The sequence below is a fragment of the Penicillium malachiteum genome, assembly GCF_028827825.1.
Source record: "Penicillium malachiteum strain IBT 17515 chromosome Unknown utg000003l:1.0-4950554.0:1.0-4952489.0, whole genome shotgun sequence".
Taxonomy (NCBI): Eukaryota; Fungi; Ascomycota; class Eurotiomycetes; order Eurotiales; family Aspergillaceae; genus Penicillium; species Penicillium malachiteum.
This window is the reverse complement of record NW_026643096.1, coordinates 3,064,074-3,084,243: the sequence shown is the minus strand read 5'-3', so window position 1 is coordinate 3,084,243 and position 20,170 is coordinate 3,064,074. Positions and strand designations below refer to the sequence as shown.

At 42.5% G+C, this 20,170-nt stretch overlaps 5 protein-coding genes across 5 annotated transcripts; 3 read left to right on the top strand and 2 right to left on the bottom strand.

The window, feature by feature from the left end:
• Positions 1-797: 797 nt before the first annotated feature.
• Positions 798-1,754, bottom strand: N7483_007496 (uncharacterized protein; the record flags this gene model as incomplete). The annotated part of the gene is made up of 1 exon (XM_057090933.1): positions 798-1,754. One exon carries the CDS (start codon positions 1,752-1,754, stop codon positions 798-800), a length of 957 nt encoding a protein of 318 aa, XP_056945674.1.
• A 311-nt stretch (positions 1,755-2,065) lies between these two features.
• N7483_007495 (uncharacterized protein) lies at positions 2,066-3,828 on the top strand (the record flags this gene model as incomplete). The annotated part of the gene is made up of 2 exons (XM_057090932.1): positions 2,066-2,371; positions 2,431-3,828. 2 exons carry the CDS (start codon positions 2,066-2,068, stop codon positions 3,826-3,828), a joined length of 1,704 nt encoding a protein of 567 aa, XP_056945673.1.
• Positions 3,829-13,846: 10,018 nt separating this feature from the next.
• On the top strand, positions 13,847-14,890 carry N7483_007494 (uncharacterized protein; the record flags this gene model as incomplete). Its single annotated transcript, XM_057090931.1, has 2 exons — positions 13,847-14,282; positions 14,472-14,890. The coding sequence occupies 2 exons, from the start codon at positions 13,847-13,849 to the stop codon at positions 14,888-14,890; spliced, it is 855 nt and encodes a 284-aa protein (XP_056945672.1).
• A 1,746-nt stretch (positions 14,891-16,636) lies between these two features.
• On the top strand, positions 16,637-17,150 carry N7483_007493 (cytochrome P450; the record flags this gene model as incomplete). Its single annotated transcript, XM_057090930.1, has 2 exons — positions 16,637-16,844; positions 16,909-17,150. 2 exons carry the CDS (start codon positions 16,637-16,639, stop codon positions 17,148-17,150), a joined length of 450 nt encoding a protein of 149 aa, XP_056945671.1.
• A 1,475-nt stretch (positions 17,151-18,625) lies between these two features.
• Positions 18,626-18,957, bottom strand: N7483_007492 (uncharacterized protein; the record flags this gene model as incomplete). The annotated part of the gene is made up of 2 exons (XM_057090929.1): positions 18,626-18,682; positions 18,745-18,957. The coding sequence occupies 2 exons, from the start codon at positions 18,955-18,957 to the stop codon at positions 18,626-18,628; spliced, it is 270 nt and encodes an 89-aa protein (XP_056945670.1).
• Positions 18,958-20,170: the final 1,213 nt, after the last annotated feature.

Sequence of the window (20,170 nt, the reverse complement as noted above, 5' to 3'; positions counted from 1 at the left end):
AGAGGTGCCCAGAATCATACCGAGACTTAGGACATATTATTTTGGGACGCTGAAATCTTTCGTTCAAGAAACGTTGGAGAGTCTTTGATTGAGAGTAACCTCCGAAGAGAATTATCTTCTTTTTTAAAGAGTTAGGAATATTGACTCTTACGCGGACTGTGAGAATGACGAAAGTTACCTGTACCCTGACATGTTCAGCCGCGCAGGCATCAAGCTGTTTATGAATGAGGCTGGTAATGCCTTTAAGGCTTGGTAGAAACCATTCCATGACCCGTTCTCTGTAGGACGAAAATGGAAGTTTTAGTGACTGATCTTAGGGCGAAAACGCAAATATGAATCAATTTCTCATACCTCTTAACTTGAATCATGCCTTTTCCAAAGCCCTTAGCAGCATTCTCTTCCAAACCAGGCAGGCTCAGATAGGCGTATCCATATAAATCTTCACCGGAATCAAAATTACGTTTCAGCTCGTTCTCAAAACCCCGAAACAAATTATGAGAAAGTTGGTGTTCCATCGATTTTTTGTTGTTGAGAAAGCATGGCTCATCTTTCAGCAACTCCCCTAAGTCATCTTCCATGGCCCGATTGACACAAGTTGAGCCATAGTCTCCGCCTAGGAAAGGTATAAGATTCGCAAGAACTAACTTTGGAAAAGAATTTTGCGCAGAAGAACTCTTACCTAATGGTGGGATTGCTTCTTTTAGCCTGAATGGGCTTTTTTTTGTCACTGTGTATGTCGTGATATCCTGTTCGTCTCAATATCATCTCTCATTACACAACAACTATCCGATTTAAGCTTACCACTGTACCACCCCCAGCATCACATACCATGAATGTCTCGTGCTGCTGTATGATTGAAATTTTGAGTCAGCTTTACGAAAATTCCACCTCTCAGGGCTTGCACAGGGACTTTTACTGACCGAGACGTTTGTATCGCCTACCATAAGATCTAGGGCAAATGCAGATGCGGCTTCGGGCTCATTTATAATAAACAGGCTGGATACCTGACCAAACCTCACTTCAACTGCAATCTCACGCACGATTTGTTGCAATGACCACGAAGCTTCAATAGGCCACGCTGCAGGAACAGATAAGCACAGCTCAACCTCACATGACTCAGTGAATTTCACTTGATCTTTGAGATAGCCCTTTGCAAACTCAAACACCCGGACCAGATAATCTTTCACAGCATCAAATACTGTTTTACCTAAGGCAAGCAGGGTTTTCCGGGTTTCTCGAAGCTGACTGTCTCTTTCATCTTCCGGTTTCAAATCAGGCTTAGAGAACAACAATTTTGTGAACCTAATGAGCCTAGCCGTCTCATCTGACTCTGCTCCGCTATAATGGAACTGCTGAAGTTTCTCGCGGGCTTGATAACCCCAATAATACTCATTGTTCAGGTACAAGCTTTCACTTGGAACTTCTCCTCTCTGCTGATCCCGGCCTGCAGATGGCCAGTCGGTAATATCCTTGATTTTCTCCCGAATCAACCTTGCAGGACGCTTGCTCGACTTAAAATAGCAGTATGATATAGACGTCATGGTTGTACCAAAGTCAAGGCCCACAATGAACGTCTTCTTATTGAGACCATTCTTCTTCGGGGTTGAAGTTTCAATTTGCTTTGCAGGCCGAGGACTGTTAAACTCGCTGTCGGACCCAGATGGAGTGACTGGGGCTTCATCTGTTTCTGAGATTTCTTGGATTCGCCGTTTTCTGTGCGTCGGGTTGTGAGAAGATCTCAATCTTTCTGTCATTTTTATGACCACTTGGGGAGTTTAAGGAGGATGCTGGGAGGAATGATTGAATCAGGAGCAACGGCAGGAGGAACAACAGGAGCAAAATAAATCACATTTTTCCTCGTCATCACGTGTGGTTGTTTGTACTAGCAGGGATCTTGCTGCTACTAGTCGTAATAGGGAAGTCAAGTCAGCCTTGCCTCCGCCCCCTTGCCTGGCCCCCAAGTCACCCCTCTCCTTTTCTATTTCCCTCAGAAAAGTAAGAACTTCAAGACTCGACTTTAATTCCTGTGTCATCAAATTAGAACCAGAGAAAATCATCATACAAAATGAGCAAATTAGAAAGCCCCAGCAAATCTCTCTCCCCAGCCAATTCTGAACAATCTCCCTTTTCGGAACCCAGAACGCCAGAACGGTGGTGGCATTGGGGTTCCGAATCAGCCAAGCATGCAGATTACTTTCAGTCTTCCGTTCTGAACCAAAAGCGGAATCGAAAACAGTCGAGACGCTTTCCAGAGCCGGAGCTTTATTCTGGTGAAGCAGATTCTGATGCTCGAAAGAGAATGCGACCACTGGAATCGCATTACAACAACCGAAATTCTAGGGGTCAGGTTTTACCAGACTCGGGCTCAAAGGTATGAAAATAAGATTTCGTATAATCCCTCTAGCTAGGCTAATAATAATCATTATTTAGGCGCGGGTTGGTTTCTCTGAGATGGATGAAAACTCGAGAACGATGAATGAGATTGGCGAAGGCGTGGAGACGTTTGAGAGTGGAACAGCCTCTCCGGTAGCACAAATCAATGTCAAAGACGAAGCTGCATCAAATTCAGAATCAAGCCTCGGAAAGAGGATCCAGCTGATGAAAATGGAATTGGAGCTTGTGAGAACACACCACGATAAGAAAATCTTGACATTGGAGAAAAACATACGACACTTGCAAGAAGAAAACTTCGCTCTCTGTGAAACGCTACATTGGTACAAGGGACAATATGAGGCTAGAGAAGGGGACTCGAGTCCTTTAGACGAAGTAAGAACACTCAGAGCAGAGCTAGGAAGGAAGAACATGGAAATTGAAGAGAAGATCAGGCAAAATTCATCCCTCGAGGAACAAATTAACACCGCAGAAGGATTAAGTGGTATATTGAAAGACTCACAGGCAGCCAATAACGTGTCAATGAGGATTTCCGAGGATCTTTCCGAACTTGAGACTGCAGTGAGTCAAGCTGCTTTGCTTCTTCTTCAATGTCTTTCCGACGAAAAATTTTCAAAGTTACAAAAAAAGCCTTGCAAAAAGCCAGAATTATGCACGCTGATTAGGTCAACTCTTGGGGATATGAGTATTATATCTTTTGACCCGAAGATTGCATTTTCTGCACTGCTATTCGGGTTCATAAGGGAACGAGTCTGCCACTCAACTTGTTGGCTTATTTTGCAACGGGAAGGTTACATGCTAAAGGGATACCAGTCAGCGATTGAACGCATCAGTAAGTCTCATGCACAACTTATTCGCTCAAGGCCGATTCTGATATATGACCAAGCTCCGCAAGGCACTCTGGAAGGATTCCACAAGGCAGCAGTTGAGCTTATGTTGGAAGAAAACCATCCATTCCTAGACTGTTGGGTTCAGTTACAAGCTGAAGAGTCTCAGAGTGAGCTCCTCAAACTTTTCAGCCCATTATTAAAAATTCCCAAATTTGGAAGCTTTGAAAAAGATATTCAGAATACCCTGAAACGAGTTTTTGTCAAGGCGTTTCAATTCCGTGCCCGCTGCGTACCCCCTAGAGGGACTCGCTATGAGCTCATTCAAATGAAAGCAGGGGACATATTTGAACCAAAATACATGGAGGCTCAAAGACCTGATGGAAGCCTTGTTTCAGTTCCCAGCGGAGAAACACGTCGTGTCAAAGTTTGTGTTCACGGTTGTCTTATTTCTCACATATTTGAAGGGAGATCACTCAACGGAGAACCACCAGACACAATCACCGAACCATTTGTGTTAGCTGAAACCAAGCAGAGTGACGGAGTCACCAATAAAAAGGGACGGGGAATTCTGAAAAGTGGAAAGGCAATCGTTATATTAGAAGATTGAACTCATGGTCGCTCTTCAAAATCAAGCTTGGTTCAAGTGCTTAGAAATCTATTATCTCTACGTAATTCGATATATCTGCTACCAGGTATGCATTTTGCCTTCATAGCACTAAATACTGAAGAGGGGAACGCTCTATGGCATGTGCACTCTAGGGTACACGGGTCGATCCAGCTATCAATGAACAAAACCACAACCAACAGACTAGGATGGATGGAAATGAGGATGCACCCTGGTAGGGTTACTCTTTCAGGTTAAGAATTTTAACTTCAAGGTTAGCATCATGAAAGTTTGCATTACCCCGAAGAGGGTAAACCACCTTTGCGAGCTGCCACGCCCGAAGCGTGGGCGCTAGGTGATAATAGCCTTAGATTTACTGTTCTATGTTTTGATTAGGTTGGAAACTTTCTCCTGCTGCTCTAATTTTTAGTCTCTTCATCCCATTCACCTGAATGCCTTGAACACCACTATTCTATCCTGAATATGCTGCACGCTAATAATCTAACCAATCTTTGTTAAGCTCTAATAGTGCTCGGGTAAAGAGATCCTATCTAACTAACTGCTGCTGCTAAAATGAGGTGCAATTTTGCCTTTATGGGATAATTTTCAACTCGGGAAGGGATGTATTATGTAGACTAGAATCCCAAATCTATGACGTACTAGTAAATCTTCCTCGCTAAGATCATCTCTAAAAATACCTATGATCCTGATTGGCCAAGCGAATTGAGGGCGAATCGCCCATGGTTTGCCCCTTAAAATAGCAGCCCTGAAAATTTAATATTTCTTTTTCACTTTCACTTTCACTTTCACTATTTCATATTTCTCTAATTCTCAAGCTTTTTTTCTTTTCTATTTAGATAGAGCAAAATCGATGTACACTCTTCCCAAGAGCTATAGATAACTTTTATAGTAATGGAGGCACCGCCACTTATCTATCACTAGGCAACGGAGATACTGGTCATGTTAATCTTAATTGATACATTACCTTTTGAAGGCTTATAGTATTAGCGTCTGCATAGGCTATAGTAGATTCATTGAGACCTTGGAGTCTGCCATACAGCTCTTGTATATAACAATATATTTGTCTCCTCCGAAGGGAGGATCAAGATTAGTAAGTACACGTATGCATAGATATCCTCCTTTGGGATAAATTAAAGCCAATATCAAAAATTTGAACCTAATATAGCAGTATACCTTGTTGAAAGGCAGCAAGGATCAGAGTAATTTGACCTTAAGTGTATCCAAAATAAATATTATAATATCATTCAGCTGGACCTCTCCACTTATAGTCTACATGCCTTTTATATTAGCCTTACTCAGGGAAGCCATAGTCTACAGGTATTTTTAACCATGACCGCGAGGACGAGTATTTTAGCTCTTTCACGGTATATGATTTTGTTCGAGCGTCAAATGCTTCTACTGATTTAATTTTAGCCCATGTTTATCTCCCTTTAAGCTGCTAAAGGTTGCTTAGTGACTCCTATTATGAAGGTTCGAGGGATAGTTATACATGGCCAATTTTGAAATTTAGTTCGAGTTCGATGTGGTGATAAAATTTGAAAAAATCAAAAGTATTAGGAATAAATCACACTCTTTTCGCACCCTCCTCCTCCTCCTTATTATTATTATTCTCCTCGTTCTATAGCATCTTAAGTTATCCACATCCATAGCTCTGAGTTTTCATTAATATAGGACCTATTTAAAATATAACTCACATATACCTCTATGAGTAGCAGCCATATGAAGACAATGATCCATGTTTGGCTTATGCTATAATGGACGACCATGATATGTACCCGCTGAAGCCCCATTTTTTCGTGCGATTTTACAAAGAAGACGCATGATTGATTCAGGAAAAATCGTAAAGCTTTGAAGTTTTATCATTCAGCTTTCTTTGGATTATACCTCAAGTAGGGTATTGCGGAAGGAGCATATACCTTTTTTGACTTTTGCGCTTTTGCGCTTTATGACGAACTGTCTTAAATCCGGCTAATACTGACCACACCAAAAATTATCGGCTCGAAATGATAGTAAAAGGATAATTTTATCTTCGTAGGAAAATTAATGGTCTTTGAAGTTGTTAATGGTTCAATAATAATGGCTATTAATCTTTGCACCCTATAGTTTTTCTGCCCACTTGAACATTGCAAAGGAATCATTTTGAAGAATCAAAATATTCGGCAGGCTAGAAAATTACACACCTTGAAAATTGAACAACTTAAAAATGAAGACGCCTTAATATTTCAGACTCGGATCGATAAAATACCATGTGCTACAGAATTCAACCTTGAAAGATGTCCGAGCAGAGACTTTTTCAGGAGCGAGAGAGCCGCTGTAAGGGAGGGCGAAGATATACTAGTATATCAATCACTTCGCAATAGATGACTCAGGGCCACGAACAATTCGATTTACATATGTCGAGCGTCTGCGCACAGAATTCCAATCAGAAGGAGGTTCACAACTCTTCCCCGAGAATTACATCAAGGTTTTAATGGATAGTGATGTTTTATAGGACGCTGTCACGGGCTGAACCCAAACAGGACTCACCTTGACAAGTGCAAACGTACGGATCAAACACATGGATAAGTGTTGGAACATTTACACTTCAATGAGGGTTCCTGATGAACCCTCACATGATCATCGCCGCGCGTGACTGTACAGGCACGTGATCCGTAAGGTATACATAAACCCTTATCATGTGTAATAACCTATTATTCTCTCACCTTAAATGTAAACTATATATTGACTTCTATCGTTCTACTTCAGTCTTTAGAGAGCCCATGACAGACGCTCTTATCTTCGGACACCAGACCGAGGCTGCCTTGTAAGGCCTTTTACAATTACTCCATCTGCCGGACGATATACGACTATTCAAACCTCCATCAAACATGTCAAGAACTCACAAAGCTAATTTGAAATTAAAATCATTTCCTGGTTGAGGCCTTTCTGACTATGCGAAAGCTCATCTGTCCTAAAGTTTCCAAATGATAATTATAATTTTTATTCCCTAAGTAGTACATCCAGAATCCATCCAAAATGGCTAGGGAGAGTTATTAGCGTTATTCATAAGATGATAATAGTATTAATTATAGCTATAATTTTATCATGGGAGCCGCTCAGAATTCTTCTATGTTATCTACCAAGCTATAATCTAGTTACCATGAAGTGAGTGTTACCCTCTTAGACCCCTTGAATGAGCATACTAGGATAATATGCCTGCTAAGACCTGAATGATGCGTCTGCTTTACATCTAGCATATCCTCTAGTATCAAAATTCTTAATGTAGCAAAATGTCTAATATCCTTCATAAAATTAATAATGGGGTCGTTATATTGGACCTGTTTGATTGAATCTGATAGTTCATCAATAGCTCTGGCGTAGAATATATTGGACAGAGGACTTAGTATTCGCAACGCCGGGCTATGACAGCAGGGTTTATAATCGTAACTATATACTAATATAAGTATCTCTTTTATAAATCGAAGCCAACAGCCACTAACCGGACTTTATCTTTCACGTAGCCTTGAAGAGATTCATCAGCATCTAACGTATTAGATCTACGTATAGACACTCGGCTTGATTTGATACTCCCACCAAGTTCTTGGCTGGCGACCTACCTGATAAAGGCGTTAAGAATTCGGGATACTTTAGGCCATTTATAAGATTGATTTTTGTGCCGTATATGGCGGTGTAAGTAGGGGATTAAGAATTCTCCCTGGTGGAGTGGAAGGGGCTCCTATTTATAAACAGCTATTCCCAGACGCCTAGTAGAGTACACTAAAGAGGTAGACGTCTCACACCAGTAAAAGATTGGCGGGATATAAAAAGCCAGCAATTGAAAATATGAGGCAAACAAGGCCATCCAAGGAAACGCAGGGCTCCAGGAAGAGCAAAAGGGTTTCTGGAAGCCGGCTTCCTGTTCCGCGGGCCTCATTTCCCGCAAATTCTAGCCCAGCTAAGTTACAAGCTCAAGGGTAAAATCAAACAGCTTGAATCAGCTAGAAGAATAAATATTGCTTGAATATGCTTACAATAGTACCTCTTATAAAAACTACAGTCTGATTAGTGTTTTCAACGCCACCCTCACTTAAAACTACCCTCACATAATATCTCAGAGATGTCGCACCGCTTCAACACCATCAGTTAGTCATCCCATTCAAATATTAGCTCGACCGCTGACCTTTTGTTCTGGCAGCCTATTTATCGCCCGACGATAGATGTCCCGCTGCTCTCTATAGCAGATAATCTAGTCAGAAAACACTGTTCTTCGCAATTGCTTAGGGTAATATGCACGCTATGATTTAGCTCCTCCGGCAGCACGATATCGATATCCATGAAAGCAGATAGAAAAGTCAGCCGCCGCTCTACACCGCTCTTTTAGTGGATACACTAGCCTCTTTCCAGGATCAATTGACTCCTGAGGTCAAATGTTACAAATCTTTCTACGCTTAATTAATTATAGCATTACAAATCAAATTTTCAAGGTAGATAAACCAACTAGAACAGATCTGTTTCGAGATGGAATTTAGAGGTTTTCAAGTTACGGCTTGGACCCTAAGGCTATGGTTTGTTCCACATATGCATCAAGCCACATGCCTCTTGAATAGATAAAGGTATTTGTAACTTCTAATCACTTGTTTCTCTTGAATACTTGCTACAGCTTGTAACGATAATCATCCGACTATAGTAATTTGAATTGTAATTATCGAAGGTAAGGGAACGCACTAGTTGGTAGTCGAGCAACAAGGGCGGGGCTGAGCTCAACCATATAAGTAAACAGTTAAGTATATCTGCATAGAGTATTCCTATATGATCGATGAATATACAAGGCTACTCAATTTTAACTTTTAGGTTGTTTTTATTCTCTTGCAATATGTGACGCTAGCTAGCGACGGCGTAGTATATACCAGTATTCAACCTCAGGCTGACATGTAATAGTTATTTCCCCCTCCATTATGTATACATCTGAGTAGCTGGTTCAGTACATAAGTTTCGATTTTGAACGATTGGTATAATTATTAATCATATTTTAGCCTATAGCTAACCTATGCTGCCCATGTATCTCCTTCCATAGAAGCCTCGGGCATCCCAAGTACTTTTCCCGTACCAAAAATCGCATGTGCAACATGAGGCACTTCGTGAAACCCTAGCTTATTGCCAGCATTCTTCAAGCTCTCAACATATTTGATACAAAATCATGTTAGAACTCTGCTTTTCCTGTCTGTAAATAAACCAGGACGGGTAGGTTCGGCTCTTTCCAAGGGTATAAAGTACAAAAAGTCGCAAGGCTAGTTGGGTGGAACGTAGGCAAAGGAACCCTATTCAGCGAGCTCTGAGAACAGATAATCCGATATGTAGTTCCAATTTGTGTCCACGCCTTCTGTTGCCTCTTTAGTCATGTTAATCCGCGGATACCATACCAAAGCTGCACGCGGTAGAGGCAACATATTATCGGAATTCTGTCGCGAGATAACGCAACATCGTAAGGACAAGATTTCCGCCGATGGATTCGCTAGATAAAACGATGATGGAAATTGAGATACCCAAAGTCTTTATTGCATATAAATAAACAGTGAAGGCATCCTGTCTCATAGCTGGGAACCAGGTGTTCTCCTTAAGTAGCAGACAATATTAAATAGTGAAGAGGTGAATGCTCTAGGCAATGCACTCGAGGTATACAGGTCGATCCAGCTAACAATGAACAAACCGCCACTAACAGGATTACTGCAAGAAAACCAAGGGTCCCATCGCGGCAGAACAGAGTATATGACCGTAAGACGGGGTGTGGCAATACCATCATCGGAAGGACATACTTCCCCACTGCACCCTATAAACATTTTTAGAGATCTTTGTTCTGACCACCCTTCTATCCATGAATCAGGGGAGTACAGTTCAGAATGGTAAGCGAGTAAGTAAGCCATACCATGCAATATGAAGTTGAGGAGCTATGAAAAGAGAAGGAGCTCTCAGAGCCTACTATCAAAAGTCACCTGGCTAAGAAATTACTTAAGATTGGGCACCGTGTATATCTCTAGGTCTTCCTTAGGTTTGAATTTTGAAGGCTTTATATTGTAAGAAGACAATTGAAAGGGTGGATAGTACAATTGCGACTCTGCCTGCCAATATAAATGAGGTATAGAAGCAGATTTTGAAAAAAAAAATATAAAGAACAAATGGTGGTCCGGAGAGTCTTAAGCATCATTTTGGCAGTGAGCCAGCCGATGGCAGTCTCCGAAATGAATATTGTAGTGAATGTTGATAATACCTTAGAGTGCAAGGACAACATTGATCTAGAGGCAAAGGAACTTCAAGGTGTACCTTGGAACTATTTGTGGACTTTTTGTTTCAATCGCCCATGATAAGATTTATTTCCTCCACCAAACGGCTAGTTTTTGCTTAGTGCTAGAGGGAAACCAAAGATATGAGGAGCATGAAGAGGGAAGGAGGGGAAAATGGGGCACTGCCAGCGAGGTGAGAGATATCCTACGGGATCAGGTGACTATCTACTGGTCTGATCTCTAGCACTTAGTTAATTACCACCACCTGTGTCCGTGCCTCGGCAACATTCTATCGCCAGCCAGAGCGCATAATGTTTGAGCAGAGATATATGTAACTTATCTGGATTTCTAAAACAAAGATAATATCTCCCCAGAGTTTGAAGGTGGAAGCAGAGAGAAAGGAGAGCATTCGGTCGATTTACGCGCTTTTCTAAGGTATGCAGCCAACAACTGGAGTATGCATTCCCAAATAGCCTGCATTTACACTTGTTTGAGTCTTATCACTCTTAATTTGAGTATATTCAGCCAGAGTTCTACAATCTTGTCAATTTAGTCTAAGATGTCTTAGAATTCCAGATAGGTCGTTCACATGAAGGCTTTGATATTCTATTGGTAGGTAACCTCTTATTTCGGGATCGAGGCGACCGTGAAGGTACAACTGGAGAAGGGGGTGGGACAGAGTTTAAAGATGAACATCGCAGCCATCAGGTCGGCACATTATTCTCAAGTACCTCACTATAAGTCTTCTTCCTTTCCCTCGTGATGATATGCCACTGACACATGTGTTATATCATAGATCTAGCTGCTCTAATCTAGATAGATTATTTTGCTTCCTGGTATTGAACTCATCCTCTGGATATCCTCTACAGATTCTGAATCACCAAAATACACTCTCCATCAATTCTTTTCTGTTCTCTACAAAAGCAGCTTTTCCAGTCTTTAGGCCAAAGATGTGTTAGTGAGGTGCTTACTCCTACTATTGAAGGTTAGAACGATAGAAAGAGTGCCACCACCTGGGCACAAATTTTTCAAGGGGTGACAAGGCTGATTTTCTTACGAGAGAGGAGAATTTTCAATCTGGAATTTTACCATGCCTGGCAATAATATAATTCCGTCGTAGTGATAGCAGATATATAAATATATAGTAGATGTCGGTAGTTATATTAAGAAGCCCACGTCAGCTCTCCAGACAAGTGCAGAATATTCAGGTGCAAAATATCGGTGTTCAGGGCGTTCAGGGTGACCAGCTTGAAGGGGCTGAAGAGTAGGGCGGCAAGTGCGATTTCCCGGACGAATCAAAAAAAGCTGGTGAGCACAAACATACAACAGTCAGGATTCGCATGTGGTCACCCACCATACTACTAACTGACCGGCGTGTGGCTTAAGTACGGCTGAGCGGACGGGAAGCCCTGTTCTCCACACCCTGTGGTCGTATGTACTTAGTTTGCCACATTGCGGATAATATAAACAACCCTAGAATCTGATGGTGGAAAACGGAAAATCTAATTCGGAGAAGTATGGGCCCTAGACCGCCTAGCTCACCACCTGGAATAAAACCATATTGGAATGGGGGCTTACGGGCATTGAATGTTTGTTTGAGACCCTTTTTATAACTTATTAGCATCAAATTATATACCCAACTGACCCCCAAGGTGCGAGAGCGAGAATGTCTCATAAAGAATGCGTTCGCTCGTGCAGAATTCCCACATTTTCTCGCTAGCCCCCAACATCTCCCACTAAAATCGCCATCTAGAATTAGCAAGTTCGTACTGGGGTGCACTTTTAATGAGGTGAATTAGCACTTGCCTGCAGCTCTGGGGCTTCTAGGTATACTCTGATTTTCTTTTTCTCGATTTCCTGTCAATCTGCTACTTACTCACTATGACTTCCAATATGTCGGCAGAGGAAATGGCGACCACCCCGGCTGGAGTACCTCCGGCGGGCATGGAGTCTAATCTTATTAATCCTCCATTTGATGGCTAGATTCTCTATATTGTGGAAGGAATCGTGATGGCGTTGATGTAAAGCACTTTTGTACTGAGCTTATATACGAAGCTTACTATTCGAAAGCGATTGGCTCCGGATGACTGTTAGTGAGACCTTGCTGAAGTATTTCCACTTTTAATATTCAGTACCCTATGAGACAGCCCCCAGTGGATGGAACAAGTGATTATGGCGATGAATGCTACAACGATCGGGCTATTCAAAAGTCTATTCAGGCTGGTCTTGCCACTCCGCAGGTTAACCAGAATCGAGTTCATATGCACTATGGATTTGATGTACAACGAAGAGCGGAAATAAGTATAAGTTGGTCTTGTCTCATTGGGTATCTCATAAAACTTTCATACAACTTGAAGATTTCAATACTTGAAGTTTGAGCCACCGACTACCAACTTGAACCAGAATTGTTCCTCATGGGCTTATGTAAATAGAATGCAGATTGTGTACATAATTTGGATCTCATGAATCATTGACGAGGAATATGTATAAGCCTTGCATTGATAACAGTTCGAAGTCCAGTGGACTTGCTGTTTGCGCCTGTACTCCGTGGAATTTTCGTATTGACTATTTGAAAAAAGGTATTGCGTGGTCTTTTGAAATTCCACAGGGTTCAAATGTTTGTTTGTCCAAAGGAAGGTGCCTAGCTCACTAGTTTAATTCCTGCATTAGCGTGGGCGCTTCCAAGATTGCTCCCGTGGGGATCCTCCAAGGCTGTGTGGTCTACAACACTGACTGTGACCCGTGTCGTGTTCACTAGTAGAAACATTATTTGGCAATTGAAGGCGTAACTCCACTCCTTGATATACATACATATTGAAAAATTCCTCATTGAAGCGCTAGCCCTGGAGTATATTATGCGTTACACTATACAGAAAGAAACGGAGACAATAGCACGGCCCGGTGTCCCTCACCATAAGGATTTCAGCTTGAGTGCGAAATGCAGAACGCTAGTCCAGATCAGGATACCTAGTCATATTAGTGGTCTTGATTCGCCAAACCTTGGAACTCACCAATCGTGGGCCATTCGGCCGTTTCCACATGTCCGAGGTCCATCTTTCCTTCAGGGTTGAGGTAGGTTGTTGCACCATCCATGGATGTCCACCGTTCCAGTTCAATTCCCCCACTTTAGAGCTGAACCCCGCTAACGTAATTATTTGAGGGGTTTCTCAAGTCATGGAGTGCCAGAGGGGCCTCAAAGGTGGACATGGGGGTGGATCTGTGCAGATCGATCGCACTCCCTCCGGTATAGAGCGAGCTGCATCGGCCCAAGGTCCTAGGTTAGTTGGGCGCATCAGGTAGGAGGGGTAAACTTGAAAAAGCACTCCGTAGTATGCAATACATGCAGATGTAGTAAAGTGTCCAGCTGTCCGGACTCGATCCGAGGCGTCCCACCTGGACAGCCATCTACAGGCAGCCATCCGGAGTACTCCGTACATAGTAGGTAATTTACACACATGTACTCTGTACATGGGTTTACCTATCACCATCCGCCAATCAGCGGTGCATGATCAGCAAGGGTGATCAAGATAAAACGGCCCCACGATAACTTGGAAACCACCTAGTCCGTATCCATTGGTGGACTCAAAGATCAAACATTGAACCTTGGAAGTAGCCTGGATTAATACCAAGAACCGCCTAGGTGGGTAGCTTAAAACTTGAATGCGTCAGACTCGTACCACTTTCACTCCTCTTCTTCATCTCAACATCACAAAAATCTACCCACTAAGCATTACGAACCCGCCATGGCCCCTAAAACAGTCTTGATTACCGGATGTAGCGACGATGGAATTGGTTATGGTCTAGCATTGACATTCCAAAAACAGGGGTTTCATGTCTTTGCTACGGCCCGAAACCTCAACAAGATAACCAAGCTGAATGGGCTGCCTAATGTCACCCTTCTGACCCTGGATGTGACAGAGCCAATCCAAATTCAGGCAGCTGTGGCTGCAGTAGATGCGCAGACTGGCGGATCTCTCGACGTGCTAGTCAATAATGCCGGCCGCAATCATTTCATGCCCTACTTGGATGAGGATGTGGATCAGCTCAAGGCTCTCTATGATATCAACGTCTGGGGACCATTGCGGGTAACGAAGGCCTTTTCGCCTTTGTTGATTAAGGCAAAAGGCTCGATTGCTTTCATCACGTCTATCTCTGGTTATCTAAATGTTCCATTTATGGGTATGTCTTGCCTAATTGTACTTTGTTTGTTGGATTCTGCATTTTCTGCAGTAGCCTTTACCCATCTCGCCTGGGGTTTTTTTTTCTTATCTTCTACCCTTGTTTCGCTTAGTCTTGGCTATGCATGAATCCATCTTGATCAGTGACTATCTAATTTATGATCATATGCCGGCTCAAAACGCGCAATAGAGCTGATGGCTGATACGCTCCGACTGGAGTTAATCCCATTCTATGTTAAGGTTCTGTGTATCACAACCGGTGCTGTTGCCACACAGGGTCAGACCTACTTTGGAGATTTCAAGTTACCCAAGAACTCCCCGTATAAGTCAATTGAAGGGATAATTGCTTCTCTGGCACAAGGGCAAGACGGCACCGAGCGGATGCCTTTACTGGACTACAGCAGCCAAGTCGTAGCCCAGATTGAGCAGGGCGCTACAGGCCGTTTTTGGTGTGGAAACAACTCCGCTAGTACGAAGTTCTCCATTGGTGGTTCTTCTAACGAAATAATGGTTTGTACATTTCCCGTAAGTGGAGTAGAGAAGGAGGCTAATGCAAGTTTTACGCAGGATAATATCTTCGTCAAGATTACTCAACTCGATAAGTTGTAAATCCTTACTTGATTTGGCTTGACCGAGACTTGAGGGCTGTCTCAATAGATTTATTTCGCAGAGTTAGCCTACTGTGCCGAGGTCACGGTAGACTAATGTTGGTATTTTGCAAACGATGACCTGGACCCATAGACTACTCGTCATTACCACTCAAGAATGTGGAATAAATTGCCTTGGGCCAATTACATCATATTATTTTTACCCCGCTGATAGATGGTCCTTTTATATCTCATGAAATGCAGACTCTGCTAGTGTAGGAATAGTGCACACCCTGGCTACTAGCTGGAATACACACGTAGGTTTTGGATCTGTCCAATACAAATCCCGGGCTAGTAGTAACTTGTATGTATTTATTTGGGGGCAGTTGAATGCCGGGATGATATTGGGGCTTTCTATTCCAAGTGCCCCACGATGTGTTGGATATGATCTTAAATGCCGTATCTTCTTTCATATATGTAGGCCTTTATGGATGTAACTTGTCAAACCCAAGCAAACATGTTTCACGAAATTCTTCCTCCGTGGCTGCCTATTGCAGCTTTTTTCCTACTCACATTGGCCGAAGTCTTCTTCCTACTCAAGGTCCGCTTGTTCTATTGCAATTTGCAAAGGGTCAAATCTAGCTAGACCCATCAAGACTAATAGCATATTCACTTCAGGATATTGCAAGCTCCATCAAGCCAAAATATTTATGGGTATCAACCCTGTGGAAGGCTCTTCACGATTTTGTAAGATCCTTTTCTTTTTGATGGGCGTTCAAGTACTAACTCGAGCTATGCTAGTCAAATGGAAAATATTATTATCCGTAGGGGACACGTCCAATTATCATTGAGCCGGAGGTCAGGATAATGACTGAGCTGAGCAATACATCTTCGTTATCCCAGCGTGCCGTTTATGCAGATGTATGAGTATTTATCCTCCGTAAGTCAAAGCTGCTAGAACTAACTATTGAATGGCCAGATGTTCGGATTCGAAAGCACCCTAAGCAACTTTAATCACAATGAAGTAAATACTAGTCAATCCCGACTTTTTGGGCTGATCCTTTAGTGTCAGAGGGAGGGGACATTTACGCAACCTTTCCCCATTACTACAGAGACAAGCGTATAATTTCTTAGACAACAAGCTTAATCAACCACCAGTTGACTCCAATGGTAGGTCATTGGAAGATCCTCGTATCAGGATCTAAATATAGTTCTAATCCTTCACAGAGCCTATTCATGTGGGGCTGGCACAGACATATAAATTAGTTGATTCCAAATTAATAGCGGTTATTTTCCTTGGTGAGAAACTAGGTAAGGATAGTTTCAAGAACTTCTGAGCTGAATGATAACTCACCAAACTCCATAATAGCATCAGACCTGGAATTTCTGAATGCTTTGTTCCAACATCCTTTGCAGATTGTTACCTGGATGATTTTCCAAATAACTCCATCATTCCTCTCTCCGTTCATATTGATTCCATCACCATCATTAGACTAAATGATTGACTTGACCGGATAAATTAATTCACGCAGTTGTGAGCAAAAAAAGACGGGCAATGAAAGTCATCAAGTCAAAAATGATTCCAGTAATTCAGAAAGGAGTAGAGAACTGGAAAGACCCCTCAAACAAAGAAGATGTTAGATCCCACTTCCAGTTCCAAATCATAACCAAATCACTAATCTAGGCCTTGACTATACTCTACAATATGATCACTGAGACAGAGAGCAAATGAGGATACTGGTCCGCAGAGGCTGTTTGTCAAGCCATAATGGGCCTCTGGCTTGCCGCCTCGTATCAACCCTGGGTCAACTTATATATGTTTATTTATCAACTCTGCGTCTATCCCGAATGGCAAGGAACCCTCCATGAAGAGATCAAATCAAATGGAGACAGGCTGGATATTGATAGCATTGATGATCTGCCTCTATTAGACAGTTTCATGCGTGAATGTGCAAGGTTTTACTGTCTAGATAAACGTATGAACTCTTAACCCAACAGGACATCTGGATTATCACTACTAACATAAATTTCTCTTTGTAGTTGCTATCCGCCAAAAGGCCATGGAGAACTATACCTTTGCTTATAGAGGCACTATAGCACCAGCAGGAGCTACCATCTGCGTTTCTAACTGGGATGCAACCCGTGACTCGGATACGTATCCCAATCCCGATAGCTTCGATGGAGCTTGCTTTGTGAACAGGAATTCCAATGATCGAACTGCCAAGTTTGGGGATGTCTCGGAAAAGCATCTGATATGGGGCTATGGATCACTCGCTTGGTGAGGAATTCTTCCGTGGGGCTGGGGAAGGTCAATATTGTTCCATTTACTAACTGAATTTTCGCATCTATCTATAGACCAGGCCGACTACATGCGACATACGTTATGAAATTGATGGTTGCGTCTATAATTGCTCGATGGGATATCAAGCTCGAGAAAGAGAATATGCATAGTCACTGGACATACGAGTCATTTTCTATGCCTTACCAGTCTACTTCTATTATTCTGCAACTCGGTCAGATCCAATGGTTGTAGTTTAGAACTGACTAAGAGAACTAGATGGAACTTGAGTGCTTTAACCTTGGAACTCGAAATAGTCCTTCTGGAACTTATATGACACAATCTATGAATCTAATTTCTTTCAATTTTTAATTCCTCCATGTCGACCTTGCATTTTCACCACAAATTCATTATTCTAATTCTCGGCCCCCAGCAGGCGAGGACTTGAATCCTGAAATATGCCCTGCTTTTAGAGGTATCAAGTACGACCAAGCGCGCGCCTATCAATTGAATCCATTTTATCCGCTTCATATCGTCCTATTTTACCACCCACCACTCACCACCATCCATCGTATCGATTCGATATGGACTAGGTTGTCCTATCACCACCCCGTCTGTGCATATAGCAGAGCCCAAGAGATCCACATCAAGTTCTGCATCGTGCACATCTTTCAGGCCCATCTAATATATCCACAGGGACCACAACTTAGACCCTTTCAGCTTTTGTACGCGCGTATGCAGCGACCTTGGAAATAGGCCCCAAATGCAGTGTCAGATATGACCAGAGTTGCATGACATCAATCCACCAACATCGGGGCTGTATACAAACAATTTTAGAATACCTGTACCTGCTACCGAGCAGAGTGGGGGGTAAAAGCCTCAGTTACGAAAATAGCTTAATGCAGTTTCTATGCTTTATCAATTTTAAACCTATCTAACCGGCCTGCCTTCCTCGTCAAAATCTAAACTAGCATTGACGATAAAATGTTTTCCCCCCTTGATGCTTTCATTACTCTTTCTTGGGCTCTCCGCCAAAGCCAAAGCCAGTTCTTTGAATGATCATATATACTACAGAGGAGAAAGTTATGGTTGAGTTGCGTCTACATTTGGTCCAAACTTGAAGATTTGAACTTCAACCTTTGGAAGGAATCAAAGTGACGTCCATGTTTGAAATAGGCAAGATCACAGTCTCTCTCAGACTGGAGCATCCATTGCAACTTGGAAGGTTCCACTTAACTCTTTTCAGTTCATACGTCCTTGGCTGGGCGCCCGCCCCTTGAGTAGGACGAATAAAGATTTATACAAATACACATGCAGTTACTGCGATTTCTGAGACCAGATGTATCAATTCCACACATAAGACCGAATCAATATTTGAATTGAGCTGAGTTATAATTAAATGGGATATTCCCACGATATTATTTAGACAAGATTGACACCACACTAAGACTAGAGATAGAGAAAAGGCTATAATCTTTCTCACAGCACGTTGTTCAGGCTGCATTGGGCATTCAGGTTCAGGTTGACGAGACCAATCTACTGATTGTTAAAAGGGGCTCCTGAATTTGAAGACTCATTTCAGGGAATTCAATACATACCTGCTTCACGTCCTCCTCGGAGCAGCAGTAGACATCGCCACCAGAACAACTCTCGCCTAGGAGGCCCGTGGCGATATTTCCCAGGGAGATGAGGCCACCATCGCCATTACCACTGCAAACAACAACCTGGTCGCTTGAACAGGTGCTTCGCTCAGTGAGAGGGACCGCGATTGTAGAGGCAGCAAGAGTCAAAAAAGCGAAGAAGACCTTCATTGTGGCCGGTGGAATGATGGAGAAAGTATAATTATAGCGAATATTGAGTGTGATGCAAGTTAGTATTTCCAATCCTCAATTCGACGTCCAGTTAGGACCTATTATACGTTCCAACTACTACGAAAAGAAACAATTGAGTTTTGAACAAAAGTTGGTAAACTCCAAAAATCTCGAATATATTACATAAAGAGACTTTCATTCATTTAAAAATTCAATGGTGTGAACAATGCTATTTTGATCATAATGACATTAATGACTATAGTCCATGAGGGCTTTTCTGACCTTCAAACAACCCAAGAGTATCGAAGGAGTAAGGATCAGCGGGATAAAACCAATACTAGCTTGAATTCAATATCAAAATGAGGATTAAAGACAACCAGCTCGCTCTAGAGCTAAAAAGTATCAACCTTGGAAATATAAAGCCTTCCGTTTCCGGAGATTCTTCCGGGGCATCCGTACGATCTGTGGGGCAACTGAACCTCCTGGCAAGAAGCTAGCTTGAACATTTGAATTTGGTTCGAAGACCAAGAAATGCAGAAATGTAAGATTCAATGGATGTGCGAGATATTTCAAACCAAAAGCCCCACTTTAGGTGTCCATATTTTTTTGTCGTATTATACTCAGCCTATCAATGCTTTTGCTCGGACTGAATTCAAACTAGATCTTTATTTTGATCGATCTCAAACAGCATTCCCGCCCGTATGATCCTCATACCGCCTTCCAACTCAATATTCATCATGAAGTCTAAATTGACCCATCCCGTTACCAACTTCCTGCCGTCCCATCGGTGTCATATCCAACAAATGATATGTCGACAAGATGCTTTCCAATCCCCGATCCGTGGTATCATAGGTATGAAAGATCCGATCTCCATCCCTGCGGAAAAAACATAGACCAAAATACCCATTCCCAGGTTTCCAAGTGACCTGCTCCCCCTTTTCTTCAACCTCGTCCCACGTCTGATGAGTTTTAGCAGAGCTGAAAAAAGGAAACTTCCATCCCATCCGTTCCTGATACGAAGTAATCTCAGACAACGGGGCAGTGGCAACGACGACAAACGCGGTATTACGGCTTCTCAGATGTTCAAGATTTGGAATATGGTCCATGCAAAAGGAGCACCCCACACACCCCGCATGCTCTCCCGGACCAAGCATAAAGTGGTAGATGATCAGTTGATCGAGACCATCAAAGAGATCCACTAGGCTTTTTTCTC